At 46.5% G+C, this 13,742-nt stretch overlaps 1 protein-coding gene across 2 annotated transcripts in view; it reads right to left on the reverse strand.

Moving 5' to 3' along the window:
- The window catches only part of SSBP3 (single stranded DNA binding protein 3), a 291,646-nt gene that overhangs the window by 23,231 nt on the left and 254,673 nt on the right, over window positions 1–13,742 (reverse strand). For both annotated transcript variants that reach the window (XM_030206353.1, XM_030206351.1), the window contains exons 8-9: window positions 11,677–11,743; window positions 1,023–1,099 (exon numbers count right to left, since the gene is read on the reverse strand). In XM_030206353.1, coding sequence (XP_030062213.1) covers window positions 1,023–1,099; window positions 11,677–11,743 — 144 coding nt within the window. The remainder of the gene's footprint in view (window positions 1–1,022; window positions 1,100–11,676; window positions 11,744–13,742) is intronic.

Raw genomic sequence — 13,742 nt, forward strand, 5'->3', positions numbered from 1 at the left:
ATATTTCTACACTGTTTCAAATAAAACTGTACAAGCTTGTTTTCTGCATAACTTTGTCAAAACCTGACCAATTTTAATAATGTTTGGGACATATCATCCTGAATAAATTTGCAATAAGCCTACACTCAAGTCTGCCACCTCACCTAAACGACATCACTTCATTACCTGGTTCTCCAACTGTTGTGATATTTTCTTCGGTACGAAGTAACCCAGCTGCATCCTGACTGGTGATCAGTTGAGCTCCTATCTCGCTATTTCTTCAAACCATATTCTATACTTACCCTCTCCTACTTCTTTTCTAGAAACTCTCTCAATCTATGAGAACCATAAACTTTCTCCAGATATCAATTTTTAATAAGGATCAGATCCTCCTGATGGAAAACCATGTTAACTAAATGGCATCTGCGTGTATCATGTAGGCTTATTGCAAATATATTCAGGATGATATATCCCAAATTTTATTGAACTTGGTCAAGTTTTGACAGAGATATGGAGAAAACAAGCTTGCATAGCTTTACTTGAAACACAGTGTAAAAATATATATTGTTTTTAAACAAACATTTTGGAGCCTATTTACTGTCAGCTGTTTCATGCAGGAATTCCCAAGCGCTAAACACCGCGCCTTGCCAGTACATGGCAATCCCTGCATTAAACAGTTGACAAAAAAGTGCATAGAATGTGCCTTACAGTTAATGCATGGTAACTACCACGACACAGACATGTGGAAGATTACACGGAACAGTGAGCTGTTACCTATTCAGAAGGTATTAACTGCATATTACCTGCTATTCATTTAAAGTGCAGTAAAGATGTTTTTTAATACAGAGAAAAACATCTTTACTGCACTTTAAATGAATAGCAGGTAATATGCAGTTAATACACAGATGGCTAAATGCTAAGAACATCTTCAGTTGTTAACTTAAAGTTTTGTCGCTACCACCCATTAAATCTAACCATTAACCTGCAGTAACTGTAACACCTTATTGAAATATTTTGTGAATAAGCAGTAGCAGAAGGTTTACCTGAGGCCCAGGACCCATTGGGCCCATCCCTCGTGGAGGATTCATTCTCTGCATCGGTCCCCCCATGTTAGGGTGTCCTGGGTAAGACAAAAAAACAGCAGCTGTTAGAGCAACAGCTCGGGTAAAACACAGATGTGATTATTATGCTCTGGTGCAAACACAGGCACTTATGTAACCAGTTCTGTCTGGCAGGCTATGCAAGGGGATAGCGAAGATACTTATCAGTAGCAGGTATTCTACGAGGACAGCAGACCATTCATTCTCACATGCGGGTGATGTCATCTACATCACTCGGTGTAGAACTTAAACAAGATACAATAGCTTTAAGAACATGCACAGCGTCCCCACTGCGTATGTGCAAGTGCCTTCCCAATAGCATGGAAAACAACTCCAAGGGGAGGAGAGAGAATGAATGGCCTGTTGTTCTCAGAGAATACCTGCAACAGGTAAATACCTTCACTTTCCCTGAGGACAAGCAGCCATATTCTCACATGTAGGAATTCCTAGCTACCAGGCTCACCGAAAACCACCACCATTGGTTATAACTGGACCTCGCAATGGCGAGGGCAAAATAGTAATTTACCTGAAACTATATACAACACTGTGAGAGTGCAGCCTGGAATAAAACGGGCCTAGGAGGATGGAGCTGGATTCCAGACCTCACACAAGTTCTGAAGAACTCTCTGTTCAAATTGACTATCGCATCGGGTATCCTGCTCAAGGCAGTAGTGTGATGCGAGTGTGTAGACTGAAGACCATGTTGCAGCCTTCCAAATTTCTTCAATGAAGGCTAACCTCAAGTGAGCTACCAATGCAGCCATGGCTCTGACACTGTGAGCCTTGACATGATCCTCAGTCAGCTCAGCCTGGGCATAAGTGAATGAAATGCAATCTTCCAGCCAATTGCAGATTGTGCGTTTCCCCAATGGCATCCCCCATCCTGCTGGGATCAAAAGAAACAAAAAGCTGGGTGGACTGTCTGTAGGGCCAAGTGTGTACCAAGTGAAAGGAAATGCTCGCTTGCAGTCCAAGTTGTGCAGTGCGCTTTTACCAGGATGGGTGTGAGGTTTGGGAAAACATTGGAAGAATGATCAACTGGTTCAGATGGAACTCTGACACAACCTTAGGAAATTACGGTGCATGCAGAGAACGACTCTGTTATGATGATGAAATTTAATGTAAAGTGGATCCACCACTAGGGCTCGAAGTTCACTGACCCTGTGAGCTGAAGTAACAGCCACCAAAAACTGGACCTTCCAAGGTCAAGTACTTGAGGAACACAAAACTCCAGCGGCTCGAAAGGAGCTTTCATCAGCTGGGTGAGTTCATCTTTGAGGTCCCATGACACAGGCAGAGATTTGACAAGAGGCTTTGTCAAAAGCAAACCTCTCATGAAGCAAATAACTAGAGGCTGTCCAAAGATAGATCTACCCTCTACAGGGCAATGGTAAGCACTAACAGCACTAAGTTGGTCTTAAGACCAGATTCAGAAAGGTGTAGAAGGTATTCAAGCAGGGTCTGTGTAGGGCAAGAAAGGGATCTATGGCTTTGTCCTCACACCAGACGACAAACCTCTTCCACTTGAAAGAGTAACACCTCTTTGGGGAATCTTTCCTGGAAGCCAACAAGACCCAGGAGACACCCTCAGGAAGATGTAAGAAGAAAATTTCTAAGCTCTCAACATCCAGGCTGTGAAGGCCAGAGACTAGGATGCAGAAGAGATCCCTCCATTCTGCGCGATGAGGTCTGGAAAACACACCAATCTCCAAGGTTCTTGGGAGGACAACGCCAGAAGAGGGAAACAGATCTGCCTGGGCCAATATGGAGCAATCAGGATCATGGTTCCTCAGTCTTGCCTGAGTTTCAGCAAAGTCTTCCCACAAGAGGGATAGGAGGATACAAATACAGAAGACCCATCCCCCAATGGAGGAAAGCATCCAAAGTTAGTCTGCTGTGGGCCTGGAAACTAAAACAGAATTGAGGGACTTTGTGATTGAGTGGCAAAAAGATCCATCAAGGGGATGCCCCACACTCGGAAGATCTTATGGGCAATGCCCATGTTGAGTGACCACTCGTGCGGTTACACAACTCTGCTCAGTCTGCCGGCCAGATAAGCAGCCTTGAGAGGCATCACATGCTGGGCTGGCAACTGCCACGACCGGATGGCCTCCTGACATAGTGGGTGTGATCCGGTATCCCCACTTGTTGGGTGTATTACACTGCCACCTGATTGTCTGTCTAAATGAGTACAATTTGGTTGGACAGCCAATCTCTGAAAGCCTTTAGTGTTCCAGATTGCCCGTAGCTCCAGGAGGTTGATCTGAAGATCTGATTCCTGAGTTGACCAAGCACCCTGGCATGAAGCCCATTTACATGAGCCCCCCGCCCCAGGTGGGATGCATCCTTCATCAACTCCTTTTGAGGATAAGGAATTTGGAATGGAAGTCCCACAGTCTAATTGGACAGAATTGTCCATCAAAGGAGAGACGGAATCAAATCTGATGTTACTTGGATGACATCTGCTAGGTTCCCCGAGACTTGGCACCACTGGGAAGCTAGGGTCCACTGGGCAGATCTTATGTGAAGACATGAAATGGGTATGACATAGAAAGTGGAGGCCACCTGGCCTAACAATCTGAAAATCTTCCGAGCTGTGACCTGCTGGCTGGCTCAAAACTGAGTGGCAAGAGCGACAAATGTGTCTGCCCTCGGCACACGGAGAAAAGCCCATGCCAGCTGTGTGTCTAGCAGGGTTCTGATGAACTCCAATTGCTGAACTGGATGGAGATGGGACTTGGAGTAGTTTAAAATGAACCCTAGTAGCTCCAACACCCGAATAGTTCTCTGCATGGACTATTAAGCACTGTCCTTAAGTGCTCTTCACCAGCCAATCATCCAGGTAAAGAAACACATGGACTCCCAGTCTGCGTAGCGGTGCTGCCACTATTGCAAGACACAGTGAAAACCCTGGGAGCCAACGCGAGGCTAAAAGGCTGCATGAAATACTGCAGCCAAAACCGAAGATACTTCTTGTGACCTGGAAGTATTGGGATGTGAGTGTAAGTATCCTTAAAGTCCAGAGAGCATAACCAATCGTATTCCTGAATCATGGAGAAGCGCGTCCACGGAAGCCATCCTGAACTTTTCTTTGACCAGGAATTTGATCAGGGTCCTTAGGTCTAGGATGCGATGCATTCCACCCCCCCTCCCCCCCCGTTTTCTTCATCACAAGGAAGTACCTGGAATAGAATCCCTGCCCATCTTCCCCGGTGGAATTGAATCGACTGCATGGGCCTTTAGAAGGGTGGAGAGTTCCTCTGCTTGTGCTGAGTGCTGAAGTGAGATGCTTTCGGTGGGCAATTTGGTGGTCTTTGATTCCAATGCAGGGCATAACCAGGACAGACTATTTGGAGAACCCACTGGTATGAGGTTACAAGGGGCCACTTTCTTGGAAAAAATTCAGCCTCCCCCCGACTGGTAGATTATCTGCAACGGTTACCTTCATTGCAGCTATTTTCTGCTGGAGCCAGTCAAAAACTCGTCCCGGCTTTGACTGGGGAGATGGCTGGGCCTTGGGCACATACTGTTGACGACAGCGAATGTGCTGGGACTGAGCTTGCTGAGAAGGATGAGCATATCTATGTCTCAGAGTAGTAGGGACTCCTCTTCGACTTGCCCAAAAACCTCCTAGATAAGGGAGAAAGGTGCAGAAGACGTCCAGCGGTATAGAGTACCAATGGTGTCAGTATGCTTCTTGGTGAGGTCAGGGACCTCCTCCACCTTATCTCCAAAAAAAGTTATCTCCCGGCAAGTGTAATCCACCAGGTCCAAATCAGAGCCACACAGCCATGAGAGTCTGTGCATCGCTATACTCTGGGCAGAGATCTTGGATGCCAAATCAAAGGTGTCATAGGTGCCCTGGCCAAGAATTTTCTACATGCCTTCTGCTGCTTGACCACCTATTGAAGAGATTTGGCCTGCTCCTGTGAGAGAGAATCCACCAAAATAGGACATACTGCACATCAAGTTCCACAAGTATAGGCTCGTGTAGAGCTGGCAAGATTGAATATGGGAGATGAGCATAGAAGGATTCTAACTTCTCTGCCAGGGGGCACTGAAGCATAGTCCATAGAACTCCTGGCTCTTGAGCGCGGATTCCACTACCAAAGAATGATGAGGCAACTGAGGCCTGTCATATCCTGGGGAACTCTGGAACCGATACATGGTGTATCTTCTTGGGCATGACAGGAACCGACAGAGGGGACTCCCAATTCTTCACCTGAACATCTTTCAGGATCCAATGAAGGGGGACCATCACAGCCTCTCTAGGAGGAGATTCGTAGTCAAGGGCCATAAACATCTCAGCCCTGGGCTCGCCCTCCATCTCCAAATGAATGAGAATAACAACCGATGTAGACACAGAAGAACACTAGTCTTTGAACACTCAAAATCACACAGGACACAGCGAAGATGACACAAAAATACGGTCTCTAGATAATGCTTAAATAGTCCAAATTTATTGTGTAGCTTAAAAGAAGCGATACGGCCGTGTTTCGGCCAACTGGACTGCCTCAGGAATCTTTGCAGTCTCTCAAGGATGTCTATAAAAAGAACATGTATCTGTCAATATAATACCAAACTGTAAAGCATGTATAATGTAGCCCCAATGTGAAACCCTCTCCTTTGGCAGGAAAATAAAAAAACGCCAAACTGTATCGCACAATGCTCAAAGAAAAAAAGCTGTGCAAGATTGACAGCCAAATGTTGCCTTCTCTGAAACATGGTCAAATCAAGCGGCTCAATGGTGCCTAAAAAAAGGGGCAAATGCCAGAAAAAAAAAAATCAAGAGCCAAACACCCTAAGAGGGCCTACGGAGCATGCCAAAAATAAAGGAAAAATTGGAAAAAAATAAAATCAGCCTAAAACTCTATAAGGGAGAAAAACTTTTCAAGAAAAGAAATTTAAAAAGCTGGGTTAAAAAACCTAGTAGGGAAGGCACAAAAATTGAAAAAACAATGCTCATGCACTAGACCCTGTGAGGAGCGTGGGACAATTGTGTTCTCTCTTCACTGAAGATGAGAAGAGAATGACAGTCCCACGCTCTCGCAGCAGGTGGGAAGGCACTTGTGCATGCGCAGTGGGTACGCTGCATGTGCTCTTAAAGATATATTAACTCATTTAAGCTCCGTACCAGGCGACATGGATGATGTTACCCACATGTGAGAATATGGCCTGCTTGTCCTCGGAAAATTAGGCAGCTATATGTTTTGGCAGTAGCTAACTAAATATTGCTGGCTATTTATTATATTTATATTGCTATACAGCACTTCCACCAGATCAGAGTGGTTTACAATGAAACAAAATAATTTTCTTTCCTTTAGCTGCAGCAGATGAATCCAGCAACTGGTGGGTTGTGTCCATCTACCAGCAGGTGGAGATAGAGATTACTTAAACTGGAGTGAGTGATACTGGAAGACCAGCCCCTTCAGTAGCCAGTATATATGACTCATCACAAAGCAGAAGTCAAATACAAAACCAAAACCTTCCTCACCAACTGTGCACCAACAACAGGCGCAAGAAAAACTGCAACTCATGGCAGGCTGGGCAAACAGCCACACCGTAACTTCCGTCTGTTACACTCCTTTTTCTTTTTGTTAAATTTCCTTTTGAACAACCTAGACAGGAAAGGAACACAACACTGTAGACAGGTTGCACGACGGAGAAAGAAGGGAGGGATCCTGAATTCATCTGCTGCAGCTAAACGAAAGAAAATTATCAAGATATAATTTTACCTTCCTTAGCGCATGCAGATGAATCCAGCAACTGGTGGGATGTACCAAAGCAATCCCCCCATGCTAACACAGCTGCTCCAAAGGCAGCATCAGACCTAGCAGTCACATCCACTCTATAGTGCCGAGAAAAAGAGTACAGACGCCCAAGTAGCCGCCCGACAGATTTCATCCAGGGACAGCACTGATGCTTCTGCCCAAGAAGCAGACTGCACCCTAGTGGAGTGAGCTCGCAATGCCTCCAACGGCACCTGGCTAGACAAGATATAAACAGAGGAAACCACGTCCTTGATCCATCTGGTGATGATAGCCTTGGAAGCGGCATCACTCCATCAAGAATCAGATAGGAGAACAAATGATCTGACTGCTGAAACTCACTGAATATCTGCAGGTAACGAAGAATTTGTCGAACATCCAAGTGCAGAAGCATCTGGAAACCTGCAAGATAGTCCTCTTCTCGAAATGAAGAAACAAAGGCTGATTGATATGAAACGCCGAGACAATCTTCGGTAAAAAGGAAGGCACCGTCCGCAGGGTGATGCCAAACATCAAAAATTACAAAAAGAGATATCAACATTTTTTTATTTTTGTTACATTTGTACCCCGCGCTTTCCCACTCATGGCAGGCTCAATGCGGCAGGCAATGGAGGGTTAAGTGACTTGCCCAGAGTCACAAGGAGCTGCCTGTGCCGGGAATCGAACTCAGTTCCTCAGTTCCCCAGGATCAAAGTCCACCACCCTAACCACTAGGCCACTCCTCCACATGACAACGCCTGTAATTTCGCAGGATGCCAGACTCTGAAAATTGCAAAAAGGGATCTTGACATGACAGTGCCTGTAATTCCGAGATCTTCTGCGCCAATGCCATAGCCACCAAAAACACTGCTTTTAAGGTGAGATTTTGTCAAAAGCCCTATGCAAGGACTCAAAGGGCACCTCTTGTAATATTTTGAAGACCAAATTCAAGTTCCATGTTGGACAAGGCCGGCGCAGTGGAGGATGAAGCCATAGAACACCCTGTAAGAAGCGGACTACATCTAGGTGAGCAACCAGGGATGAACCCGACATTCACCCTTGGAAATAGGCCAGAGCCACCACCTGCACCCACTGCAAATTATAAGCCAGTTCCTTCTGCAAAAAGGCCAAAAGCTGAGCCACAGACACCTTGAAAGGAGACCAAGCGAGATCCTCACACCACGCTACAAAAAGACGCCACACTCGGGCATAGGCCGTTGAAGTAGATCTTTTCAGAGCTTGCAATAAGGTAGCTCTCATCTCATTCGAATAGCCCTTTTTCCTCAAACGTGACTGCTCAAGAGCCAGGGCCGTAAGACCACAGCGGTAAGGATCCTCTATCTAAATTGGCCCCTGGTGTAGGAGACTGGGGCTAACTGGAAATTAGAGAGGCAGCTCTACAAGGAGACAAACCAAGTCCGCATACCAAGGGCACCACGGCCAATCCAGAGCCACCAGGACTCTACCTCAGTGTTGCCCGATCCTGTACAGGACTCTGCCTAACAACGGCCATGGAGGGAAGACGTATAGCAGAGCTCACTCGAGTCACGGCAGGAGCAGCACGTCAAGCATGGCGGACCTGGATTCGTTCCTTCTACTGAAGATGGGCACCTTGGCATTGTCCCAGGTCGCCATCATCAGATCCATCTCTGGTGTGCCCCATTTTTGGCAAATCAAGCAAAATGCCTCGTCGGATAGTTCCCACTCTGCCGGATCCAGAACATAACAGCTGAGAAAATCCGCCTGCACATTGCATTGCCCTGCAATGTGAGCCACCAAGAGACACTGAAGGCAGGCTTCTGGCCAATCTAGGAGGCGACCTGTTCAGGAGTGAAATCTGTAAAGGCTGCGTGTGAGCCCATGCCCACCATGGAGCCCAACACCTGCATGTTATTCCAGGCTCGAGGGCTCAACGACCATAGGATATTGTGACCCTCCTGTCCTCCGGCAAGAACAATCAGCCCTATGCTGTGTCGAAGCAAACTCAGATATAGTCCAAGGTTTGAGACGGGATCAGATGACTCTTGGGAATGTTGATAACCCAACCTAAGGACCGTAACAGTGCTATGACTCGATCAGTTGTCCACTGACTCTCCTGGTGAGAAAGCAGCCGAATGAACCAGTTGACCAAGTAGGTATAAACTTGGATTCCTGAAGAACGCCACCATCATGACTTTTGTGAAGGTACATGGAGCCATTGCTAGGCCAAAGGGTAGGACCCAGAATTGAAAATGGTGTCCCAGAACAGCAAAATGGAGGAAACGCTGGTGTGAAGCCCAAATGGGGATATGCAGACAGACTTCCTTGACGTCCAAAGCAGTCAGAAATTCTCCTGGCTGCACTGCCGCTGCCATCTATCGTAGCATTTCCATGCAAAAATGTCTAACCTCAAGAACTGATTGACCTTGCGGAGTTCGAGGATTGGCCGATAGGATCCCGCTTTTTGAGGCACCACGAAATAAATGAAACAACACCCCATGCGGGTCTCAGAAGAAGAAACTGGAATCACTACCCCTAGATCCAATCACGGAGTGGCCTTGACCAATGCACATTTGGTGACTGTTGCGCACCGAGACTCCAAAAATGTCTCACCTATGGGCACAGCAAATTCAAGCTTGTAACCATCTCTGACAATATCCCATACCCATTGGTCTAACGGAATCTTGGCCCACTCTTTGTAAAAAAGGGTCAGCTGACCCCCCTATCCTTAGTATCGAAGACTGGACTGGTGCCCCATCATTGGGAGGAACGTCCAGGGGCTCCTGGACAAGACGCGGCAGCTACAGGTTTCCAGTCCTCTCCAAAGAAAGACCACTGCTGAAATCTGGGGCACTGAAAAGCTGCTGAGGATCAGCCTGGATGGTACTGTCGAGCCTCCCGAAGATGAGGTTAGGAGGCCCCGATCCAAGAAGTGGACCTGGATCTATCCTCCGAAAGACATTGATTCTTGGAGTCCCCCAGATCCTTCACAATTTTCTCCAGGTCCTCACCAAACAGAAGCTTCCCCTGAAAGGGTAACCTAGTGTGAAGCTGTTTTGAGGCCAAGTCTGCCCCCAGTAGCAGAGTCACAACTGCCGTTGACAGGAATCCGCCAGAGCCATCTGTTTGGCTGAAGTGCAGACAAGATCATACAGGGAATCAGTCAAATAGACCAGTCCAGATTCTAAGTGGGATCCAAACGATCCCAAGGCCGAAGCTGCCTCCAAGTTTTACTCCATTGCTTGCTGGTGCCAGCTGAGACACGGCCTGGCTGCGTACAAACTACAAATTGAGGCCTGAAGGGCTAACGCAGATACCTCAAAAATCCGCTTCAAGGAAGCTTCCAGTTGCTTGTCTTACATGTCCTTAAGCATGACACCACCCTCCATGGGAAGAATAGACTTCTTGGTAACCACTGTTACCAGCACATTCACGGTAGGGAAGCCAAACTTGTTTGTCTGGTCAGCGACCACTGGGTAAAGACGGGCCATAGCCTTAGAACCCGAGAGCCCCATCTGGGTCTGACTACTGACCCAAAATGAACTCTTGAATGGCTTCATGCACTGGGAATGCTTTAGAAGGCTTCCTCGTGCTGGCCATCTTAGGGTTGACAGCAGCGGCCGTAGCCACCTCAGGGTCAGCCACGTTTAAGGTCTCTAAAGCATTGGAGATCAGAGAAGGTAACTTGTCTATGAAAAACGCAAACAGCAGAGGGATCATCTGGTTCCTCCTGGAACAATTCTCCCTCCTCCAGCTCCTCTAGATGAGAGAGTTTTCCCCACACAGAGCAGCAAGAAGGCAGATGGGAAAAGGGGGGGGGGCACAGACCCCGCCTCAGACACCAAGTCCACCCATCTCCTCTTCTGAGGAGGATTCTTAATGGGTTCCAGGGAGGGGATTCTCAAATCTTGCAAAGAGGACCCCTAAAAGGGGGGGGGGGGGGGGGGTCCACAAAGTGCTGAGACTGAGGAAGGGCCTCTTCAATAAATATGGTTGATGAAGAAATTCTGTGGAAAATCTCTCCCCAGCCCCACCAGAAGGACCCGGAGCAGCCTCCAAAGATGAAGAGGGAACTCCTGCACAGGAACAGGCCAAAATGCAGAACTTCACAAAGGTTCCAACACTACCATCAGCTGATCGGTGGGAGCAGAATCAGCGCTAGCAGACAAATGGTGCGCATGCCCGAAGGCTCAGCGCAGGAAATGGGTGGCCCCGAAGCAAATGAACTCTCCTCTACCACGGGCTCCAAGCAGCCCACCAAACAGATACCCACTGCGGATCTCCTTTTCTCAAAGCGGGAGCACCACTTAACAACTTCTGCTGCCATGCTGCCGCCGTCTGCGTTGCAGAACCACCGGGGGGGGGGGGGGGGAAGCAAAGTACTCACTGCAACGTGGTCAACAGCAAAGTAGCACTACCCAGCGCAGGCTCGCAGTCAAAGAGGCACCACAGGCCACAGAAAGACACCGGAGTTAAGATCCTGTCAGCAGTTGTCTCTCCCCCCCCCCCCCCCCCCCCCCCCCCAGGCTGTCTTTTTTTTTTTTTTTTTGTGAGGAATAGCCAGTACACAAAATGAGAGATAGGGTTCATGGGATGAAACAGGGACCTGAAGCCTCCATAGAGGACCTTAAGTGGTCAAACACCCCCAACTTTCAACTGGCCAACAGCCCAGGAGAAACCCCAGACGAAGAATCCAGGAGAAGTCATCTACCACCTGCTGCAGATAGAAATATACTGGCTACTAAAGGGGCAGGTCATCCAGTATCAGTATCTCCACCTGCTGGTAGATAGACAAAACCCACCAGTTTCTGGATTCATCTGCTGCATGCGTTAAGGAAAAGCAATTTCATCTAGGGTCTGATGTCTCTCACCTTGCTGCCGTGTGGGGTCCAGCGAGTTGGATAGTAATGGCTGTGCGCCAGGAACAGCACCTGGGGGCTGAGAGGAAAAAGGTGGAATAAGTGGTACACATGGAAGAATACTATTTTGAGCAACATAAATCAGCTATATTTCCCAAGAAACTAGCAATTTTCCTTCAGATGTCATAATGGCAGTGAAAGAGTTCTGTTTACATTATTTAGTCCACAGTTATGCATATTTTCAAAGCACTTAGCCTTCCAAAGTTCCATAAAAACCTAAGGAACTTTGGAAGGCTAAGTGCTTTGAAAATATGCCTCAGTATGTACCATTTTCAGACTACCTTAACACACTCAGGACACCTCCACCTAGTCAAATTTTTACAATATCCATAATTAATATGCACAAGATGGATCTGTATCTAATGCACATGGTGCATGCAGAACTTCTAAGTATATTCATTGTGGATACCCTGAAAACCCTGATGGATGGAGATATTTAAAGGAATGGATTGAAAATGCCTCATTTAAACAGACCCCTGCCAACTGCTGCATAGTTCATGCTAGAGAGTTGCACGGAGACAGAAATTTCACCCGTTCCCGCCCATTCTCAGTGGAATCTAACCCATACCTGCTAAGAGTCATTCCATTTCCACCTGTAGGAGCTGACATTATTTACTTGCTCTCAGCCCTCTATTTCCTCCCAACTCCAATATCATCCTGTGGTTTTTCTGGATGGTATTTACTATTCAACCAGTGAGTGTTCCAAGCCTCAGTCTGGTGTGGCAGCTGCTTCGCTCCATACGTTCCAAGCCTCACTCTGGCACTCCAACTGCCTTCTCTCCTATGTTCCAAGCCTCATTCTGATGTTCCAGAGTCACCAGAAATTCTGACTACACTCCCACGGGAATCCCAAGGCACTCTCATAACGGCGGGAATTCCATAGCAACTTCTTCTATACCTGTGGGAATCCCATGGCAACTTCTTCCACACCCACGGGAATCCCACAATCCCCATTCCTATCCAACTCTCTAGTTCACGCTCTTTCCCTTCTCAACAAAAACGGTTAAAGGCCCATCTCCTTTAACACAAATAGACACTGAGCCATCCTTAAGCGATGTGATGGCTGTTGTCAATAGAACAGAACAATGTTTAAATGGTATTCTAAATCAGCTCTGCACTTTTACTGAGGTTTCCTCGTTGAAGGTAGCAAAACAGGAGACTAGATTGACAACAGTGGAACAGAATAAGTTAGAGACTCAGGTCACCACTTTGAACTCTTTAGCAGCAGTGTCTTCTAAGGATAATCTTTCTTTGCATAGACAATTAGAAGCTGTGGAGAACAGATCCAAAATTATGAACTTGTGTATATTAAATTTTCCTGTTACTCATTATTTATTTATTGCCAATGGATTATCCAAAATGTACCTGTGTTGCGATTTCCACAGATTGAATCTGACTATTAATAATGTGTATTATTTCCACACAATATTAAAATAGCAAATGAGGAAGGAGAAACTGACAATGTGGCGTCTCCAGATAGTTTTGATATATCAGTGTGTTTGGAGACTTCTGAAGAAGAAATTTGTAAAAGAGCCACAATGTTAGTTACCTTTTATTCCGAAGATCAAAAATTATGAAGTCTTATTTCCTTAAAAAGAATGCTCCTTTTTGTGAGCTGCCTGTTACTATCCTCCGCGGTGTAGCTAAAGTTACACAAAAGAGGAGGAGGAGTTTCCTACCGAGGAGGAGGAGTTTCCTACCGAGGAGGAGGAGTTTCCTACCGTATAAGCCACGAGTGTTGGAACCGGAGGGGGGGAACTTTCTTCCTTCAATTTCCCTGTGTTTAATTAGTTTGGAGGGAATGATTATACTTTTAGGGATCCTTATCAGCTGGAGAAATTTTAGTAGTTAAAGAAGGTATTAAATAAATACAACAGTTTTCCCTATCTCATAGTATTTATCTATAGGTGAGGTAGTAATTTAGGGTTCTAGATTTATTGGCCTGTATTGGAACTTTCTCAGGTCTGTATAAAATATTATTCTTGTAATATTACCTTTGCTGACACACTGGTACTTTC

Source organism: Microcaecilia unicolor, chromosome 6 (genome assembly GCF_901765095.1).
Source record: "Microcaecilia unicolor chromosome 6, aMicUni1.1, whole genome shotgun sequence".
Classification (NCBI taxonomy): domain Eukaryota; kingdom Metazoa; phylum Chordata; class Amphibia; order Gymnophiona; family Siphonopidae; genus Microcaecilia; species Microcaecilia unicolor.